Source organism: Camellia sinensis, chromosome 6 (assembly GCF_055761805.1).
Source record: "Camellia sinensis isolate YWXY chromosome 6, ASM5576180v1, whole genome shotgun sequence".
In the NCBI taxonomy this organism is placed as follows: Eukaryota; Viridiplantae; Streptophyta; class Magnoliopsida; order Ericales; family Theaceae; genus Camellia; species Camellia sinensis.
In genome coordinates this window covers 175,439,233-175,459,926 of record NC_138966.1, presented here as the reverse complement: position 1 = coordinate 175,459,926, position 20,694 = coordinate 175,439,233, and the positions used below count along the sequence as shown (strand labels likewise).

The following is a 20,694-nucleotide window of genomic DNA, read 5'->3' as shown; positions in this document are numbered from 1 at the left end:
AGGGAGAGAGTGCCGATGTCAAAACACCCAAACCATTAAGATCTGTGCATCAGATCAGCTACAGAGAAATAGTAAACTAAAGGGAAAGATGTTTTCGAAAATGGTAATAGTGGTTTTTTGCAGCAGTGATATAAAATATCCAGTGCAAGAGGAATCACTGAATTCTTGAAAACAACTCCAAAAAGACAGTCTAATTTTAACTCAAACTTGCTGGATTTGTAATAGCGAGAGATTCATGCCATGCTTCACATTTGACTATGAATTGGAATTTCTAATTGTTCTAACTTAGCAAGGCTGTTTAGGAGTTTGCTAAACTATTGAAAGGGAAAGAAAGTTTTTCATGCCATAGTCAGGACAATGAAGTTACAATACTGACTCTTTACTTTCTCAAATTTGACTCTATACAGTATGTACCAGAGTAAGACCAAGGATTGGGCCAGTAGATGAGGTGCTCCCTTGCCAGGGGTAATGGTTGGGTTCGAGTCTTACCTGTTGTGTGATGCAACTTCCTAGGATAATATTTACATTATGTAATGGTTATTATAGCATTTTCTGTCAAATTTTTAACAAAAATTATTTTTAAGATTCAATTAAAAAAAAAACTTAAAATCTAAAAAATTAAATAAAAAGATGATTAAACATAAATGAGTATAGTATAATTTATCAAAATATTTTTTTGTTGTTTACTATTTAATTGGCAAAAATGGATGGTCATAATTCAATGGTCAAAAAAGGTTCGTTCCTCATTTATCCGATATCATTCTATGTATTTGTTTCCACAATCCGTGTTCAATTTCCATGATCCATACTTCCCATACCAATTCCATTGAAAATTGGATCACCCATTGTTTTCAAAATAATATCATTATGGTGTAACTTACATTTTATTAATTTTAAATCAATTTCCATGATCCATACTTCCCATACCAATTCCATGTTGTTTTCAAAATAATAACATCATTATTATGTGACTTACATTTTATTAATTTTAAATTTATATTGTACACTAAAATTTTGAAATATTTTCCAGGTTAAAAATTCTGGATTTATACCATTTCCATTACCAAAAAATTATTACTAATTTAGAAGAGAATTATTCTTGAAAACAATATTCTGCACCAATTTGGCAAGCAGTAAGGTTGCCTTATCCAATATTTTTTTAAGGGTTAATTTTTTGTTGATTTTTTTGTTGGTGATTTTTTTTTTAAATTATATCAAATATTTTTACATTTTAAAACATGACTGCCAACCTAATAGTTTTTAAGAATATTGAAGTTAAACCTCCTTTATAAAACTTGGCAAAACAAAAAAAATTCCTTTATAAAAGTTTGTTAATATTTTATAAAAAGAGAATGAAGTATTGACATGTAACATTTACATAAAAAACCAAAATTCAAAATTTACACTTTTCTTTCCTCATTTTTGATAAATAACTTGGTTATAAAGACAAATGAACCCCAAAAACATACTTAAATAAAAATGAATATACCATCGAATTGCATATTTTTATACTATTTTTCAAAAGAAAAACTTATTGTTTATTTTTTTGGTTATCAATCATAAGTCATTGATATCCGATTAATATGATTTTTGGTAGACATGAAGTACTCAACAAACCCTACAACATGAATAGTTCAGATTATAAAAATAAATCCATAATGCACCACAAAATGAGGCACAACAGTCAGTGACCCCAATTCCTATTCGAAATTAACATTTGCATATCATAAATCAAAATGAAATGAAGATGCCATGTTTTAAGGTTGTGAGACTGTGAGAATATATTGTGTATATATGGCATTGTATATATTAGGAATAGGTAAGAATAAGGCAAGGTTGTGGTGTAAGTAAACAGGAAACTTTGTATTTCCTTTTTCAATCATAGATTTAGGTATGTCCCATGGGTAACAATATTTGAGAACATTTTGAGGAGCCCTGTACTCATTCATTGTACTTATTTTGCATAATCAGAGTCCAACTTTTGAAAGTCCTAGAGGCAGAAAAGTGTACTGCAGAAAGAACAAGGCATGGCCATTGCACATGTAGTAGCTGCTGTTTTTTACATTGATCACATGGCGCCACTGGTGTTATTTGCTGAATGCCTTGGAGCCTCGCGTTTAATGTAAGCAGCAATTCCTTGTTTGCAGATGTTGATTGCCATCCCCCACCTCCTCACCCCCTTTCTTACTGATTTTCTTCTTCTTTTTTCTTTTTTAATTCATGTTTGTGCTCATGGAGCCCACTTCGATATTGCATTGAATGGAGCTTTTTATTCCCTCATTTCCACAATTGTCACGCCAGTTTTTCTTTGTAGATACCATTTTTTTGTATGATGTTAGATTTGCCCATGCTACAGGGATGCATGCTCGTGGTTCATAGATCTGTGGAAGGGAAAGCATGAGACTGGACAGTGGCTTGAAATTGAAGCAGCAGAAGCAATGTACAACAGATCAGACTTCTCTGCCATGAATGCATCAGGCATTATGCTTTCTAGCATGGCCAACAAACAGAATGAATCACATGGTGACTTGGCTTCGGAGGACAATGGAAAAGCAGCCATTGATGCAAGTGCAGGTACGTACACCAAGTCATAAATGAGTGGTCCTACCAACAAAAGATGTTATCCTTTCTTTCTTCTGATCATATCACAGAGTTCACTGGACTCCCCTTATTCCATTTACACCGTTCCTTCAAATTTCACACCGGTTTGGTAGATTTCAGGGCTTTAAAGGATTAAGCGATGAACATGAAGTTTGTACTCTGCTGCAGTAGATGCTGAATATATTAATTTTTAAATTTAATTTATTTTTTATGGTATTGAGTTACATTCAAAATTCTGGGCAGGCGACAAAACCGTGACTGATGCTAATGAGGAAAGAGCAATTGTTCTTTACAAGGTAACTCCACATCAAATCAAGTATTGTCTTCAAATGTTGGACTTATCATATATGCAATCATAATATGGTTTCTTGTACTGGCAGCCTGATTCGCATCCACCTGAGGCAAATGGTTCCATCGCACAGGAAGGAAATTCAAAGTATATTCTAGTGCTACGTTGGGTGATAAAATTATCTGTGAAATTTCTTTTGTTACTCAAGGGTTTAAACATTAGGGTGGTTGTAATTTTTCTCTAATAATTCTAAATTGATTTTCATCGATATAGATGGTTATAATATACTTTGCCGGGTGCACTGATAAGTACGAACTAAATCTGGACATAACCAATGTCAAATGGTATCCAATTAGCACAATTTAATATAAATTGGAATGTCAAAATAGTACGGCAAGGTTCCCATAATTATGCTTGTATTGCATCATTGGGCACCCATATACACAGAATAGATTCATGCAGCCTCTATCTTTAAATTTGTCTCAAGTTTTCCTAATGTCACAAAACTGCTTTGGATTCAATACCATTTCATTTCTGCTTGACATGTAAAGTATACTTGTATTACTATCTTTTAGTTTGAATGCTGAAGAGGTAAATGCAACTCAATGATCTTTTTGTCCACAAGAAGGAAAGTGGAAACTTTGATTACAGTGGTATGGGTGAAATGTGTCTTCAAGTGTGTTTCACAAAATCTCATTTGCTGCTGCACAGTTGTTGTGTTCAAGTGGCTAGATTCTGGAGTTTTGTTTTATTTATTTATTGTTTTTTTATGCCTGTCTGTTTCCAAGTGCAATCGCTGTGTGTGTCCCCATGGATATGGCGCCTAAGCTATTTGCCTGAATGCAGTGTAGTTACTAGAATATCTCTATGGATGATTCTATTCCATGTCACTTATTTGCTCTAGCCTAAGTATTGTCTTTGATAGTGGTTCAGTACCTTACACCTACCTATATAGTGGTGGGCCAGCCTAATGACATAAGTTGTATAAATATACACGCACACACACAAAAGTCTCATTATTGTGTGGGGAAACCTGATAATTCATTGATATTGGTTCTGCATTATTTGCTTTCTTATTCATACTCATATAAATTTGTGAAATGTCCAGATGTTTCTTTCTCAAGAATGAACCAATTTTATTTGAAATAAACATTTGCATATCACAAATCAAAATGAAATGAAGATGACATGTTTTAAGGTTGTGAGACATGTTGTCATCTGCTTGTATGTCCAATGGGTAACAATATTTGAAAACATTTTGAGGAGCCCTGTACTCATTGTACTTATTTTACATATTTAATCAGAGTCCAACTTTTGAAAGTCCTAGAGACACAGAAAAGTGTACTGCAGAAAGAACAAGGCATGGCCTTTGCACGTGCAGTAGCTGCTGGTTTTGACATTGATCACATCGCACCACTGGTGTCATTTGCTGAATGCTTTGGAGCCTCGCGTTTAATGTAAGCAGCAATTTCTTGTTTGCAGATGTTGATTGCCATCCCCCACCTCCTCAACCCCTTTCTTACCGATTTTCTTCTTCTTTTTTCTTTTTTAATTCATGTTTGTGCTCATAGAGCCCACTTCGATATTGCATTGAATGGAGCTTTTTATTCCCTCTTTTCCACAATTGTCACACCAGTTTTTCTTTGTAGATACCATTTTTTTGTATGATGTTAGATTTGACCATGCTACAGGGATGCATGCTCGAGGTTCGTAGATCTGTGGAAGGGAAAGCATGAGACTGGACAGTGGCTTGAAATTGAAGCAGCAGAAGCAATGTCCAACAGATCAGACTTCTCTGCCATGAATGCATCAGGCATTATGCTTTCTAGCATGGCCAACAAACAGAATGAATCACATGGTGACTTGCCTTCAGAGGACAATGGAAAAGCAGCCATTGATGCAAGTGCAGGTATGTACACCAAGTCATAAATGAGTGGTCCTACCAACAAAAGATGTTATCCTTTCTTTCTTCTGATCATATCACAGATTTCACTGGACTCCCCCTATTCCATTTACACCGTTCCTTCAAATTTCACACCGGTTTGGTAGATTTCAGGGCTTTAAAGGATTAAGCGATGAACATGAAGTTTGTACTCTGCTGCAGTAGATGCTGAATATATTAATTTTTAAATTTAATTTATTTTTTATGGTATTGAGTTACATTCAAAATTCTGGGCAGGTGACAAAACCGTGACTGATGCTAATGAGGAAAGAGCAATTGTTCTTTACAAGGTAACTCCACATCAAATCAAGTATTGTCTTCAAATGTTGGACTTATCATATATGCAATCATAATATGGTTTCTTGTACTGGCAGCCTGATTCGCATCCACCTGAGGCAAATGGTTCCATCGCACAGGAAGGAAATTCAAAGTATATTCTAGTGCTACGATGGGTGATAAAATTATCTGTGAAATTTCTTTTGTTACTCAAGGGTTTAAACATTAGGGTGGTTGTAATTTTTCTCTAATAATTCTAAATTGATTTTCATTGATATAGATGGTTATAATATACTTTGCCGGGTGCACTGATAAGTACAAACTAAATCTGGACATAACGAATGTCAAATGGTATCGAATAAGCACAATTTAATATAAACTGGAATGTCAAAATAGTACGACAAGGTTCCCATAATTATGCTTTGTATTGCATCATTGGGCACCCATATACACAGAATAGATTCATGCAGCCTCTATCTTTAAATTTGTCTCATGTTTTCCTAATGTCACAAAACTGCTTTGGATTCAATACCATTTCATTTCTGCTTGACATGTAAAGTATACTTGTATTACTATCTTTTAGTTTGAATGCTGAAGAGGTAAATGCAACTCAATGATCTTTTTGTCCACAAGAAGGAAAGTGGAAACTTTGATTACAGTGGTATGGGTGAAATGTGTCTTCAAGTGTGTTTCACAAAATCTCATTTGCTGCTGCACAGTTGTTGTGTTCAAGTGGCTAGATTCTGGAGTTTTGTTTTATTTATTTATTGTTTTTTTATGCCTGTCTGTTTCCAAGTGCAATCGCTGTGTGTGTCCCCATGGATATGGCGCCTAAGCTATTTGCCTGAATGCAGTGTAGTTACTAGAATATCTCTATGGATGATTCTATTCCATGTCACTTATTTGCTCTAGCCTAAGTATTGTTTTTGATAGTGGTTCAGTACCTTACACCTACCTATATAGTGGTGGGCCAGCCTAATGACATAAGTTGTATAAATATACACGCACACACACAAAAGTCTCATTATTGTGTGGGGAAACCTGGTAATTCATTGATATTGGTTCTGCATTATTTGCTTTCTCATTCATACTCATATAAATTTGTGAATTGTCCAGATGTTTCTTTCTCAAGAATGAACCAATTTTATTTGAAATAAACATTTGCATATCACAAATCAAAATGAAATGAAGATGCCATGTTTTAAGGTATTGAGACATGTTGTCATCTGCTTGTATGTCCAATGGGTAACAATATTTGAAAACATTTTGAGGAGCCCTGTACTCATTGTACTTATTTTGCATATTTAATCGGAGTCCAACTTTTGAAAGTCCTAGAGACACGGAGAAGCGTACTGCAGAAAGAACAAGGCATGGCCTTTGCACGTGCAGTAGCTGCTGGTTTTGACATTGATCACATGGCACCACTGGTGTCATTTGCTGTTGTTGGGAGAGATTCAACTGAAGCACAAGACGGGAGGATTACTGAATTCCATAAAGCTAGTGGAAACGTGGCTCGGATGTTGAGGGCATCAAATGATGAAGGTTTAATTTCTAGAGGAGAGGGTCATTATGGTGATGGTATAGGATCAACTGATGACCAAATGGATATACAATTTACAGAAACAAATAGAAGAAAGGTTTTGTATAGGAACAATGCAAATGATGATTTTATGATTGTTGGACGAGAAAACCAATCACATTTTTTGAGTTCATCAGATCCGCTGGTTGTAAATGGATTCACGCGTGCCACCAATAATTTGGATGGGAGTTCACCACAAGATATGATTGATGAATCCTTCATAGTTCCATTCCGGTCAATGTCACTAGATCATGTTGGAACTAACGATAGAACTGCTATTGACATGGATTCTGAGCTTCCTTCAACAATGCAGAGGTCAGAATATAGTTCTAATAGGACTGGAAACCAAATTAACTATGAGCCAGATGATTTGAGCTTCATGCCTGAATGCGGGACAGCAAAAATGACTACTGGATATGACCCTGCTTTGGACTATGAAATGCAGGCTCATGTTGAAGATGCTGCTTCACTGGATAACAAAAATAAGGAAGTTGTAGTAGATGTCAAGCAAGGGTCCAAGAAGTCAGACAAGGATCGGAAGTCAAAATTTGCTCCAGATGCTTTAGATAAGAAGACTGTGGGACCAATAAGAAAAGGGAAAACTTCAAAAATGCGTCCTTTGGAAGATGCACGAGCTCGTGCTGAAAAACTAAGAGCTTTCAAAGCTGATATCCAGAAAATGAAGAAAAACAAGGTACATTGCTTATTATACTTCAACACTCCACAACACAGTGAGAAAATTAGCAGCAAAACTCCTTGTGATACTTGCAATATCACATCATGGGTTTGAAAAAGAGAAACAGCCTCCCCACATGCAGGGGTAAGGTTGTTTAACCCTTCTCAAACCCCGCAGTGGCCGGAGCCCCATTCACTGGGCTGCCCTTTGGCTTTAGCTTCATGTTCTTATAGTTACAGTGCAATTTTTCTTTTGCCAGCTTAGCATGTTTGGCATTCCAATGGACTTCTTATATCTTCAAGTTGTTTCTTTTACAGGAAGAGGAATATCACAAGCGACTGGAAACTTTGAAGATGGAGAGGGAAAAGAGAATTGCAGCAAGAACTGCTCAGTTGGCATCCTCACAGAAAACCCGAAAACAATTGCCAACAAAACTTGCGCTAAGCTCTGTCAAAGGAACAAACGACGACCAACACAAACCAGTAATTGATAAGACAGTTCTTATTGTATATTCAAATCCACTTTTCCTTTGCCAAAATTGTTTTATACTGCATTGAATCTTGTCTCATAGTTAATACTAAGCATGTGAAACTATGAACTCTTGTAGTTATATTTAAGTAGCAAACAAAAATCAGACATTGAAATGGTTAGTGTACAGAGCATCTAAGAGTACATCACTAGATGTCTATCAGAAACCTAAACATGCGCTAATTTCTGCTAATTTCTTATGTAATTATTTGGTATTTTGAGAATTTCATGGTGATCGTATGGCAGCATGGATCTTCTAGAGTGATCATACAACACATCACTTTATGATAAAAAATTACTCTGGAGGATCCATACTTCGATGGCATGCCCACCCAATAACAAAGACTATTAAACTCCATGATCCAAAAAAAATAACGCCTGTGGATAATTTCTGCTTTTTTGCACTTCCAATCACTTTTATCCTAACCAAACTCATGTTTTTATCAAATACAGGCTTGAAGAAACTTATGCTTGCTGCTCCGAAATTATTGAATGATATATATAACAGGATTGGTTATGTTGTTAAAATTTTGCATTTAAGGTGTTTTTTGGGGTGTACATAGAAAAATTCACCATAATTCTGAGACTCCATTAATCAAATCTTCTGATTCTCCAACCCATGTAAATAGTGTGTGTGTGTACACTCACATGTATGTATAGATTTTGAGAGAGAGAGAGAGAGTTACCTTGAGCTTGAGATGAAGACCCTTAAACCACATGATTATGCTGAAACTTGAGATATATATGTTTCACCAAATGAATAAATATGGTATTTGAGGATGATAGTAAGATTAAACATTTTGATTTTCAAATCAAAATATAGAGAGATTTTCTTGGGAAGAGATATACTCCCATATAGATCTTGGTTATATATACATTTTTGAAATGTTTTGAAGTCAATGAGGAGATAACAAACTCTGTATCAGAGTCTATTCTTTCTTCTCAAACCACAACTTCTGAGCTTTTAGATGTGCGCACTTTAGGCATGCATATGACATCTAATAAGCAGAATAAAATAAAATTCTATTTCATTCACTTTTCTTTTTCTTTTTTCTTTTTTTTTAAATATAATATATAATTGATATAATTGGAGTGGGGGAGAGAGTTGCATGCCTGGAATGAATCTGAGAAACCAGTGTCTTTTGGTACCTTGTTGTTGCCTCCTACTGATCGGATGAGCTTCACCATCTCTGCACACAACAGCTCTGTATTCACCCATGTTGGCCATCACAAGCCTCTCCCCATTGATGACTATGGCAGATGCTGAGCCCACTTTCCATGTCTCCTCTGCTTTCTCTGCCTCCCTGATCTTCACTCTTGCGCCCAGATACGCCTAGATACGCCTTTGTCAGAGTTTCTTTGCTCTTCTTCCTCAACTTAGGCTGTCAAACATTTTTGCATATATGTGGATGAGCAATTCTACATATCCAAAATGGGATCTCATCTTATTGGACCTTTAAAAAATTAGGACCTTCTGTAACATTTTTTTTTTTTAATAAAAAATTTAATCTCCAAGCTTTTTCTTTAGCATATACTTGCCTCTTTGGGCTTCTATCAAACAGACGTGATTGCATGTACTTGGTGACTACATCTCCAATTTTGGCATTGGAAACTTCAAAAAACCACAACTCAAGATCTTCAATTTGCTCTCTCTGCACCATAACTTTCAAGTTGGGCTCATCATTAGCGATCATCTACATAACCATGTGACACTGGCACCATCCATGAAGGCCTCTTTCGAAACTCAGTCTCTCTTTTTCCATTACCTGACACATCTCCATTGAAAAATCTTCTCACTCGAAATGCCTGCCCAATTCATTAACAAAATTACCACACAAAATAGAAAGTAACAAAAGAAAATAAAAAAATATATATCATCACATAATGAACAATGTTTTGGAGCCGTCCAATAAAAAATTAATTAACATTGTAGTGATCTGCAGTCTAGTTATATAAATTGTAAGTGGCTTCGAAAAACAATGAAGGAAACATCTAAAAAAAACAAGAAACAAGAAAAATAAACTTGGAAGAGCAAAAAACATTGAAGAATTTTCGTAAGAAAATTGGTTATTTTCGTGAGAAAAAAAAAAATCCTGTATTTTTCTAAAGAACTTGAAAGCCAAGCTATCATGTCGACATGGATTGTACAAGAAATTTAGCTTCAATCACTCTCATACTTGACAAATTTAGGAAAAGTTTTGATTTTCTCTCTTTTTCTTCTGTAAATATTTGGTATTTTGAGAATTTCATGGTGATCGTATGGCAGCATGGATCTTCTAGAGTGATCATACAACAACACATGACTTTATGATGAAAAATTACTCTGGAGGATCCATACTTGATGGCATGCCCACTCAATACAAAGACTATTCAACTCCATGATCCAAAAAAATAAAAACTGTGGATAATTTTTGCTTTTTTGCACTTCCAATCACTTTTATCTTAACCAAACTCATGTTTTTATCAAATACAGGCTTGAAGAAACTCATGCTTGCTGCTCCTAAATTATTGAATAATATATATAACTGGATTGGTTATGTTGTTAAAATTTTGCTTTTAAGGTGCTTTTTGGGGTGTACCTAGAAAAATTCACCATAATTCTAAAACTCCATTAATCAAATCTTCTAATTCTCCTACCCATGTAAATAGTGTGTGTGTACACTCACATGTATATATAGATTTTGAGAGAGAGAGAGTTACCTTGAGCTTGAGATGAAGATCCTTAAACCACATGATTATGCTGAAACTTGAGATGTGTTTCACCAAATGAATATATATGGCATTTGAGGATGATAATAAGATTAAACGTTTTGATTTTCAAATCAAAATATAGAGAGATTTTCTTGGGAAGAGATATATACTCCCATATGGACCTTGGTATATATATGTAACAACCCCCATACTGTTTACTGATTAATGACCGATTGATTACCGATAATCATCGATTACTGTTAAACGAAACTGATAATGACTGATAACTGACTGATAATTGAACTGATTAAAAGTACTGAACTGACTGACTGAAATTGGAAACCGAATTGATTGAGTATATGTTAGTTAAATTGCATTCTATCTGTTTGATTGTATGATTATCTATTCATACTTATATGTTTAAACTGCTAATTGAAGGCCTTATCGGCGGCCGAATTAGAAACTGATTGATGTTTAATGATCATCATAATTAATGTGATTTTATGGTATAATTATCTGAAAACTGATTAGGTATGATTAAATTAGATTAAAATAAGCTAATTAAAGAGTTTGGTTTATTTACCATATTGCCACCCTTAGTGGCACACTACCTAGTGATGCTAGAGCCTTGCATCCTTGACTCAAAACATTTCCATCAGCCATTTCTCCTGAGCTTAGCCGACCATGAGAGGAGAGTTAGAGAGAGAGAGAATTGTTCTTGTTGATTTGGCTTGAATTGCTTGGAATTGAAGTGTAGATTGCTATATTGAACCTCTAGACTTGCATTCGAGGAACCTAGGTATGAATTTCATCTTTTGATTTTGTCTTTAAGTTGATTCATGCATGGTTCATGTTAATTTGTAGAGCTAAGTCATGATTTGGTTCATTAATGGTGGATTGAAGCTCATTTCTTGCATGCATGTTAGTATTGTTGCATTTTGAGGTTGATTACATGGACATTAGTACATGCATGCTCATATTGTTGTTATAGACCATGTTTTCATCTGGTTTTGAAAAGAAATGAGCTCATTTGAGCAAGCTTTGGAGCTTTAATTTGGTTTAAAACTCATGCATGACATGTTTGAATGTTGTTCTTGAAAATGGGTTTGAATGTGGTTTTAATTGACTCACCTTTGGGGCTTGAATTCATAAATTGAGCTTTGAAACTTGTTATACATTGAATTTAGTTATGTTTTCCAGAATTTGGGCCCAAGAGGTCGAGTTTGGAGTGGTAGAATGCTTGGTTTGAGCTTGGGAGGCAGATCTGGAAATTCCAGATTTGGCTTCCTCGCTCGAGCGAAGGATTCCCCGCTCGAGCGAGCACCTTTGTCCAGGGCTCCGCTCGAGCGACCATCGAGCGACCATCGCGCGCAAAATCACAGCATCCAGTATTTTTACTGTTTTGCAGACCGCTCGAGCGAAGGATTACTCGCTCGAGCGAAGCCTTTGATTTTGGAATCCCGCTCGAGCGAAGAAAGTCTCGCTCGAGCGAGGCTCCTAGTTTCAGCAAACTTTGCGAAATGTTTTCTAAGTGTAATTTTGCATCCTCCTCCCATCCTAGGCATTCTTAGGCCTAGTTTAAGACGTTTAGATGAGGATATCGTTGTAGAACACACCAAGGCAAATTAGGGATTAAATTATGTTATTTCCCAACTGTGTAGCTTAGTGTGTTCAATCTGTTAACTGTGTAGGGTTGGCAACTGGGGAGACACGCTCTAGCATACTGTAGCCGAACTCTGTGAGTAACAATTGTGTAAAGATATGTTCAACTGATATCTTTTGAATACTGAACTGAACTGTTTACTGAACTGGTATTACTGAATGAATGTATGTCCTTTATTTCTGAACTGTACTGTGGCATCCTTAGTACCTACTGTTTACTGTTACTGTTACTGTTACAGAGATCTCTGTCGGTTCCCTCGTGGAGCCACTACTGTTTACTGACTGATGGCCATCATTACTGTTCGGTCTTTTAAGACCTACTGTTACTGTTATGCTAATGGATGTACCACATATGACTGTTTACTGTACTGAACAACTGAAATACTGATTGAATTGAACTATTTTCATTACTGTAAGGACATTCATTCTAAACCCCTTTACGCATTATGTTATTCACAGGGCTTTAGCTCACTGTTTATATATATATGTAGGTGCTCAGCCACCAGATCGGAGCTAGGAGCGTGGGTTAGACTCCAATTTTCTCAAGCCAGCCTTTGTGCCTCACTGCGAGGTTCCGAGTTGCCATGCTATGGCTTTGGGGTGTTTTGTTTGTTTCCCCCGTCTGTCTCCATACTGCTTGGATTACTGTATAGACTGTCAGTTGCTAACTGTACTGTTATAAAGGGATTAGGTCCCTGTACTGTGTGACTGTAAATTTTGTATAGACTGTACTGTATGTATAAATGCATGAAAAATCTTTTTGGCATACAGACTGCCACAGCTCATTGGACATTGTTTAATTACTGTTTTGGCTTCTGCCAGGCCCTGTACTCTGTTTTACTATATTACTGTTCTGCAGGCCTTCGGTAATCTTAGATTACTGGCCGGTTACGGTGCTAAACCCATAGGGCCGGGTTTGGGTCGTGACAATATACGTTTTTGAGATTATTTTGTAGTCAATGAGGAGTTTAATGCTATTAGGAATTTTCAATGCACCTCCTATTTTTGGCCCAAAAAAAAGAAGAAGACTCTTATCTAAATTAATTGCTGCCAACATTTTATGAGTTTTGAATTTCTGATATAAATTTAATCTGGTCATTTTCTTCCTTTTGTTAGACATACATATCACCAATACCTGTTAATTTTTTATCGTAATCTTGTCTGACTTGTGAAATACTTTCAAATTCAACAAAAATTTCACTGGAAAAAAAAAATAGCCACATAACATGTCAAATCTTATCAATTTCAAATATGAAAGCTTTATTATTAGGAAAATTACACAAAATAGTGAAAAAAAGAAAAAATATATTTACCATTTGGTGGGACGCTATCTAAAATTACACAACAAATGATAAGGGTGAAATTTAGAGTTACATTTACCATTTTGTCCTCACCACTCACACTACTCTCGCCTCATGCACACGTTTTTATATGTATACGTTTCTCTCTCTCTACCTTGCATACACTTCACACAACACACACTTGTATACCTACATCTCTCTCTACATTTTTTTTTGTTTTACTTTTTATTTATTTTTTTGATAAAACATATATAGTTTTTTAAATGTTAATCCAATTTTTATAGAATTAATACTATTAAAAAGATATCGATGATACCTGTACAACTAGACTAATATTAAATATATTTAATAAAAAAATTAAAATGAAATAATCACTCTGTTTGGTTATGTTTTCAAAATATTTTTTTAAAAAAATAAAATTAATTTAACAGAAATAAACACTAGTATTTAAAATTCTCAAAATTTACTTTCATTCTTAATAGATGAATGAACCACATAATGAAAATTTCAAAGCATTCATCCTTTTTATATTATTTTCTTATTTATACAAAAGTAATTTTTAAAAATTTTAAAAATTATTTTTTATAATGTCTAGTTTTACCAAATTAAATTTTAGTAGTATTTTAGAAAACTAACAACTACACAGATATCTTGGTTGTTTCCTTTTCACCAAAAGGGCAAGACAATGGTTAATCCAATTAGGGGTGAGCATAGTTCGAATTGGATTAGGTTTGGATAAAATCATGACCAATCCGTTATCTTTGGTTCATGAAAAATTAGAATCAATCTAATCTATTTAAACCGTGGAACCAATCCGAACCAATTCATTTAAATACGGATTAGATCGGTTTAAGACCACAGATTTACATAATTAAATAACAAAAAAATATATATAACACTTTAATTTCATAAAAATATAAATATAGCACCATATTAGTTTCACAATAGCGACACGTCTTTTCATAATAGTAATATACTGTTCTAAAATTTAAATAACTATAAGAAAACTGGTTACACCATAAGTATTTAGACCATTACAAATTAATACTAAAAAGAAGAAAACAAAAGTATAATAAAAGAAAATATTATGCGAGTTTAGGTTTGGATTTTAGTTTTTTATGAAATAAGAGAAGATACTATGTAAAAGGGTGTATAATAAAAATATAGATAATTTGTATACGGTCCGGATCGGTTCCAATCCGGAACCGTGGGATTCAATCCGGAACCAATTCGTAAACTACGGATTTTTAATTTTTCAATTCGAAACCGAATGACGGATTCAAAAAATCAATCCAAATCTACTAAATTAGACTGGACTGGATTAGATTACTTTCACAAATTCTTTACTCAATCCTAAATCCAATGGGTAAAATTTTGTGTACTTCAACCGGAGGTCAAAAGGTTCTCCCGGGCCTTTTCCCAAACTAAGCCTCTGTTGCCTCATATTTCCCAAACTAGGCCTAGTTTTGACAGAATTCCCAAACTAAGCTAAAGCGCTATTACAAATCGCGCTTTAACTGTTTGGAGGCCAAAATTTGATGAATAGTTAAGGTGCTATTGTGAATCGCAAGTTTAATTAATAAAACGCTGTTCGGAATAGCGATGTTAGCCTCAATTATAAAACACTATTATGAATAGCGCTTCATTTGCTATTTTTCCGACCTCAATTATAAAACGCTATTTTGAATAGCGCTTCATTTTCTGATTGGTTTAATAAAGAAAACGCTATTACAAATAGCGAGTTCACTTCTGAATAAAACGCTATTGCAAATAGCGATTTTAATTGTGAATAATGTGATTCATAAAATTTTATTGGCTTTTAAAGCCATTGTCATGTTAAAATTTTTTTTTTCTTTTGCTTTTGTTTTTGTTTTGGTTTAGAAGGTGTAATTCAAAAATTTTACATAATATGAGAAAAACCTCTTTTCATATATTTATTTTACATACTATTTTTCATATATATAATTTTAAAATCATATTCATTTAGATATTATTAAGCCAATCAAGTTCATTTACAAAAGTCATGGTTTCACTGTTCACTATTGTAAGTATGGATTGAAACCACACTTTCACTGTTCATTTAAATTAGATTTAATTTTTTTTTGTAAATATTTTTTTTTCTGTTGTCATTGTTTCGGTGATAATGTAATTTATAAATTTTGTTTGGCTGTACTGAAGCCGTTCTCATATTAAATTTTTTATTTTTTCTTTTGTCTTTGTTTTGGTTTAGAAAATGTAATTCAAAAATTTTTTTGGTCTTTGCTAAAGCCGTTTTCATGTAAATTTTTGTTGTTTATTGTTTTGTGTTTTTTTGGGTTAGAAGGTGATAATGTAATTAATAATTTTTTTTTTTTTTTGCTTTACTAAAGTCGTTTTTCATGTAAATTTTTTTTTTCTTTTGTCTTTGTTTTGAGTTAGAAGGTGTTATTCAGAAATTTATTTTGGCTTTACGAAAGCTGTTTTCATTTAAATATACATATATATTAATCCTTTTGTCTTTGTTTTGGGTTAGAAGGTGAGAATGTAATTCAGAAAACCAGTTTAGTAAAACCGTTTTGTACCCGTTTTCATTAAAAAAAAATATTTTTTTGTTTCGTCTTTGTTATGGGTTAGAAGGTGATATGCATGTTCTACAGTCCGAAGCACACCCACACACTGTGCAGCTCGACGAGCAACGACGAAGGGTGAGACGCGAAGACCACCGTGGAGTAGGCCAAGAAGAAAAAGGCCACAGCGAGAGCTCCTAAAATAAATTTTGTCAACATTTTTGTAATAAATCTTAATACATAATATACAAAGTCACTAATTTACTAAATACTCATACAAGCATGAAAACAACATAACTGAAGTTGCAAATGTAATAGTTTTCAGTTACATAGGTAGTACAGACATAATTCTCCCACAAAAATACATTCTGGACACCATGAACTGAACACATATTACATACATCCTGGACATCCTGAACTGAACACACAATACATAAACATAATAGTTAGACAGACAAACACATAATTCATGACCTAATATTGCATATTAATAGCCGCAACATTTGACAGACACAATACATAAACATAAACATAACATAACAGTTATACTTACTCTAACACAAACATTACATATTAATGCATGACCTAATATTGCCGAAGTGTAGACATTAACACCTAATTCGCGCTTAAATCGGCAGGTGGCTCAGAGTCTGAATAATCCGAAAGCTCAGCATCAGAGACAAGCTCAGGATCCTCCATGATACCGTTGATAGCCGCAACATTTGGTTCTGTTCTGTTCTGTTCTTCTGGGCATCCTTCTTAACTATGTATAGCTGCATATCGCGGGCTAACCTACGGCGCATTTGAGAAATCTCACGTTGTAGTCTTTCACATAGTCGATCAACATTATCAGGATCTTCCTTTTAGATCTCAACAGAACGTGCTTTTGGCACCTTCAGTCGATTTTCCCGACATAATCTTTCCATTTGCACGCGCTCTATAAATAGTGCAGGCCACTTCAGAAGTCTAGCGTTTGCTAAACCATATCCTATTTGATTATCTGATGGATCCTCCACCAAACCACATGGATCTCGATAGTATTTGGGCATGACAAAATGTCGCTTCCCAAACCTATCATGATAAGCACAAGAGGCATCTAACAAAGGAAATGGTGTTTCATCTTCAGCATTGCCACTTCCCCTTCCCCCTCCTCGTCGTGAACTGTCACCCCTTTGCAAGTTCCTACCACCTCTGCGATTCCCACTCCCTCCCATGAACCATGTAGCCATGCTAATTTTTTAAAACAAATAAATGACAATTTCGTAGAGCGAAATGAGTTGTAAGGTTGTGTCTTCACCTTTAGCCGTTTATATAGTTGATTATGAACGGCTTTAGAAAGATGCCTCTGCATCACAATCCCACATATATGAACAAGGTATGAGTGTCACTAGACTGAAAAAACAGAGAAAAGCAAATACTGTATACGAAGTCACGTGACTTGACAATCCATCTGCATATACGGACAAAATAAAGGCATGCTGACTGTACGGTAAATCAGTGAATTCACTGTTGCCATGTGACATTCTGAATTGAGAATCCCACATATATCAATAAGAGATGAGTTGTCACAGTAATTAAAAAATCGAGAAAAACATCAACTTGACCAAAGCCTGTGCACCAAGTCACATGACTTGACAATCCATCTGCATATACGGACAAAATAAGGGCATGCTCACTGTAAGGTAAATCAGTGAATTCACTGTTGCCATGTGACTTTCTGAATTGAGAATCCCACATATATCAATAAGAGATGAGTTGTCACTGTGTATCAAATAATCGAGCAAAATATCGAGAAAACCAAAGCCTATGCACCAGGTCACATGACTTCGCAATGACAAGTCTCTCCACGATTTGACTACTCAATGTTTTAAAAAATGAAGCTTATGTAGGCAATGTTGTGTTTCACTTAGCTATGCATCATTCGTTGTTACGACCTACTATTTCTATCAACAGGAAAAGTATGACTATTTGAATTTCTATTGTCATTTGGAATTATTTTAAAATCAACTTTTGAATATTCGATTTGTAATATTTTGGGAAACATTTACAATCTCAACTTTTGAAATCAACTTTAAAAGAATGATGAATCTTGTGAGTGAAACGTGGGTTACGTAGGAGTACTTGGCCAACAATGTTTATGAATATCATGGTGCATTCAAATCTGTCCAGAAAAGTGGTCCATTCAAATCTGTCTCGAAAACTGGTATTACACAGGAATGTCGGAAGTGTTGTTCTCTTTGGGTATAAATCCGAAAATTAACAAATCAGCGTCATTAGAACTGATAACAATTCTAGTTTTTATACTAAGAGAATCGTCAATTTCTTCAAAAATGTGCAGAAAACAATCTGTTTGGGTATAATTAATTCTAAATAGTGATTCATCCCAACCAAATCAAATAAAACCAATTGGGTTTTAAACTTAGTCCCCCAACTGGACCAACCACTTGGGTTTGAGCTTGTTTGTCCAGCCCCCGAAATTTAGTTTTCTGTCAACCCCCCATTCCTTACCAGAGTCATCATTTGTACTGGACTTACAAGAATTAGAAGGTGACTCTTTCTTCTTCCCTGATGGAGATTGGAATTCTTTACGTAGAGGATCCCTATTTAACGAGGCACAGTTAAGGCAAGCTTTTTACCGAGCTACCTGTTCTGTTTTATGCGTTATTGAAGGCGGTAGTTCGTTTTTCTGAACTTTATTAGTCCCCCAACTGGACCAACCACTTGGTTTTGAGCCTGTTTGTCCAGCCCCCGAAGTTTAGTTTTATGTCAACCCCCAATTCCTTACCAGAGTCATCATTTTACTGGACTTCCAGGAATTAGAATGCGACTCTTTCTTCTTTCCTGATAGATATTGAAATTATTTACGTAGAGTAAAATGCCTTTGACGAGGCCCAGTTACGGGAAGCTTTTCATCGACCTACCTCCTCTGTCTTATGTGTTATTGAAGGCGGTAGTTCGTTTCACCGAGTTTAATTTTCTGTCAACCCCCTATTCCTTACCAGAGTCATCATTTGTACTGGACTTACAAGAATTGGAAGGTGACTCTTTCTTCTTTCCTGATGGAGATTGAAATTCTTTACGCAGAGGATCCCTATTTAACGAGGCGCAGTTAAGGGAAGCTTTTCACCGAGCTACCTGTTCTGTTTTATGCGTTATTGAAGGCAGTAGTTCGTTTGTCTGAACTTTATTAGTCCCCCAACTGGACCAACCACTTGGTTTTGAGCCTGTTTGTCCAGCCCCCGAAGTTTAGTTTTATGTCAACCCCCCATTCCTTACCAGAGTCATCATTTTTATTGGACTTCCAGGAATTAGAATGCGACTCTTTCTTCTTTCCTGATAGATATTGAAATTATTTACGTAGAGTAAAATGCCTTTGACGAGGCCCAGTTACGGGAAGCTTTTCACCGACCTGCCTCCTTTGTTTTATGTGTTATTGAAGGCGGTAGTTCGTTTCACCGAGTTTAATTTTCTGTCAACCCCCCATTCCTTACCAGAGTCATCATTTGTACTGGACTTACAAGAATTGGAAGGTGACTCTTTCTTCTTTCCTGATGGAGATTGAAATTCTTTACGTAGAGGATCCCTATTTAACGAGGCGCAGTTAGGGGAAGCTTTTCACCGAGCTACCTGTTCTGTTTTATGTGTTTTAATTATTCACATAATTGATCCGCACATAAATCTATTCATTAATCCAGAACATTCATTAACTCATTGCAATTCAATAAAGAAAGTCATGAACTAATAACTGTAAATTACTATAAATGTAGTTATGTCATAAACTTCAGGTTCATAAAACAAATACTTGAAATAGATCCATACGTAAGATGAACAACAACATTGTCTTACACTCCAGTAATGAACATACGACACAACGTACATACAAACATATATGAAAGATAACAGTGTTTGATTTCTTATTCCTCATCTGACATGTAGTAGTCAGAGAGATATTTTTCATTGTTTAAGACATTATTTCGCTCAATCACTGTCAAATCTCTGTTGTTTGCTTCGGCCATTTCGGTGGCTAATTGAAGCATGAAATATCGACATCTCCGCATCAACATTCTGTTGTTCTCCTTCTTAATTCTGCTAACTGCTTTTTCATAGTCACTCACATTTCGTCTAGCCATGGTCAATGAACGACGATGAGGTACCGGTGCCCCAAAGTTACGTAGATCATTATACAATCCTTCTTGCTCCGTTACCCTGAACGCCCATTCTGCTCGGATACCAGCATAATAATCCTTCGGACTCGAGTACTTTTCGCTCTTGTAGTCATAGGTAAATGGAGATAGCAGCCACACTTTCGAATTTCTTTGCCGGCGTGAACTTTCTGCACCTCTTGAAGACATTGTTGATAAAATAAAAAATTTAATAATAATAGTAATTGTAGATATATTACTATTGTTATGACTTCAACAAACATCATACTGGGGTATTTATAGACATCATAGTGGGGCTTAACTAGAGATGATCTGGTGACGATAATGCGTGCTAGGGCACTATGGACAAAGTTATACACGTGATAGTATTTTATGTTATTCATTTCATGTAATTTTGAGTACCCGTGACTTTGTGTACCTGTGATGTAGTCACGGACATG

At 35.2% G+C, this 20,694-nt stretch overlaps 2 protein-coding genes and 1 pseudogene across 2 annotated transcripts; 2 read left to right on the top strand and 1 right to left on the bottom strand.

Moving 5' to 3' along the window:
- Window positions 1–2,041: 2,041 nt before the first annotated feature.
- Window positions 2,042–5,430, top strand: LOC145793076 (uncharacterized). Its single transcript, XM_082875504.1, has 7 exons — window positions 2,042–2,122; window positions 2,357–2,574; window positions 2,845–2,897; window positions 2,982–3,037; window positions 4,195–4,347; window positions 4,582–5,122; window positions 5,207–5,430. Exons 1-6 carry the CDS (start codon window positions 2,073–2,075, stop codon window positions 4,817–4,819), a joined length of 768 nt encoding a protein of 255 aa, XP_082731630.1. The 5' UTR covers window positions 2,042–2,072; the 3' UTR covers window positions 4,820–5,122; window positions 5,207–5,430.
- A 995-nt stretch (window positions 5,431–6,425) lies between these two features.
- On the top strand, window positions 6,426–8,115 carry LOC145793074 (uncharacterized). Its single transcript, XM_082875499.1, has 2 exons — window positions 6,426–7,381; window positions 7,681–8,115. Exons 1-2 carry the CDS (start codon window positions 6,479–6,481, stop codon window positions 7,918–7,920), a joined length of 1,143 nt encoding a protein of 380 aa, XP_082731625.1. The 5' UTR covers window positions 6,426–6,478; the 3' UTR covers window positions 7,921–8,115.
- A 583-nt stretch (window positions 8,116–8,698) lies between these two features.
- On the bottom strand, window positions 8,699–10,624 carry LOC145793841 (putative protein phosphatase 2C-like protein 44; annotated as a pseudogene).
- Between the last annotated feature and the right edge of the window lie 10,070 nt (window positions 10,625–20,694).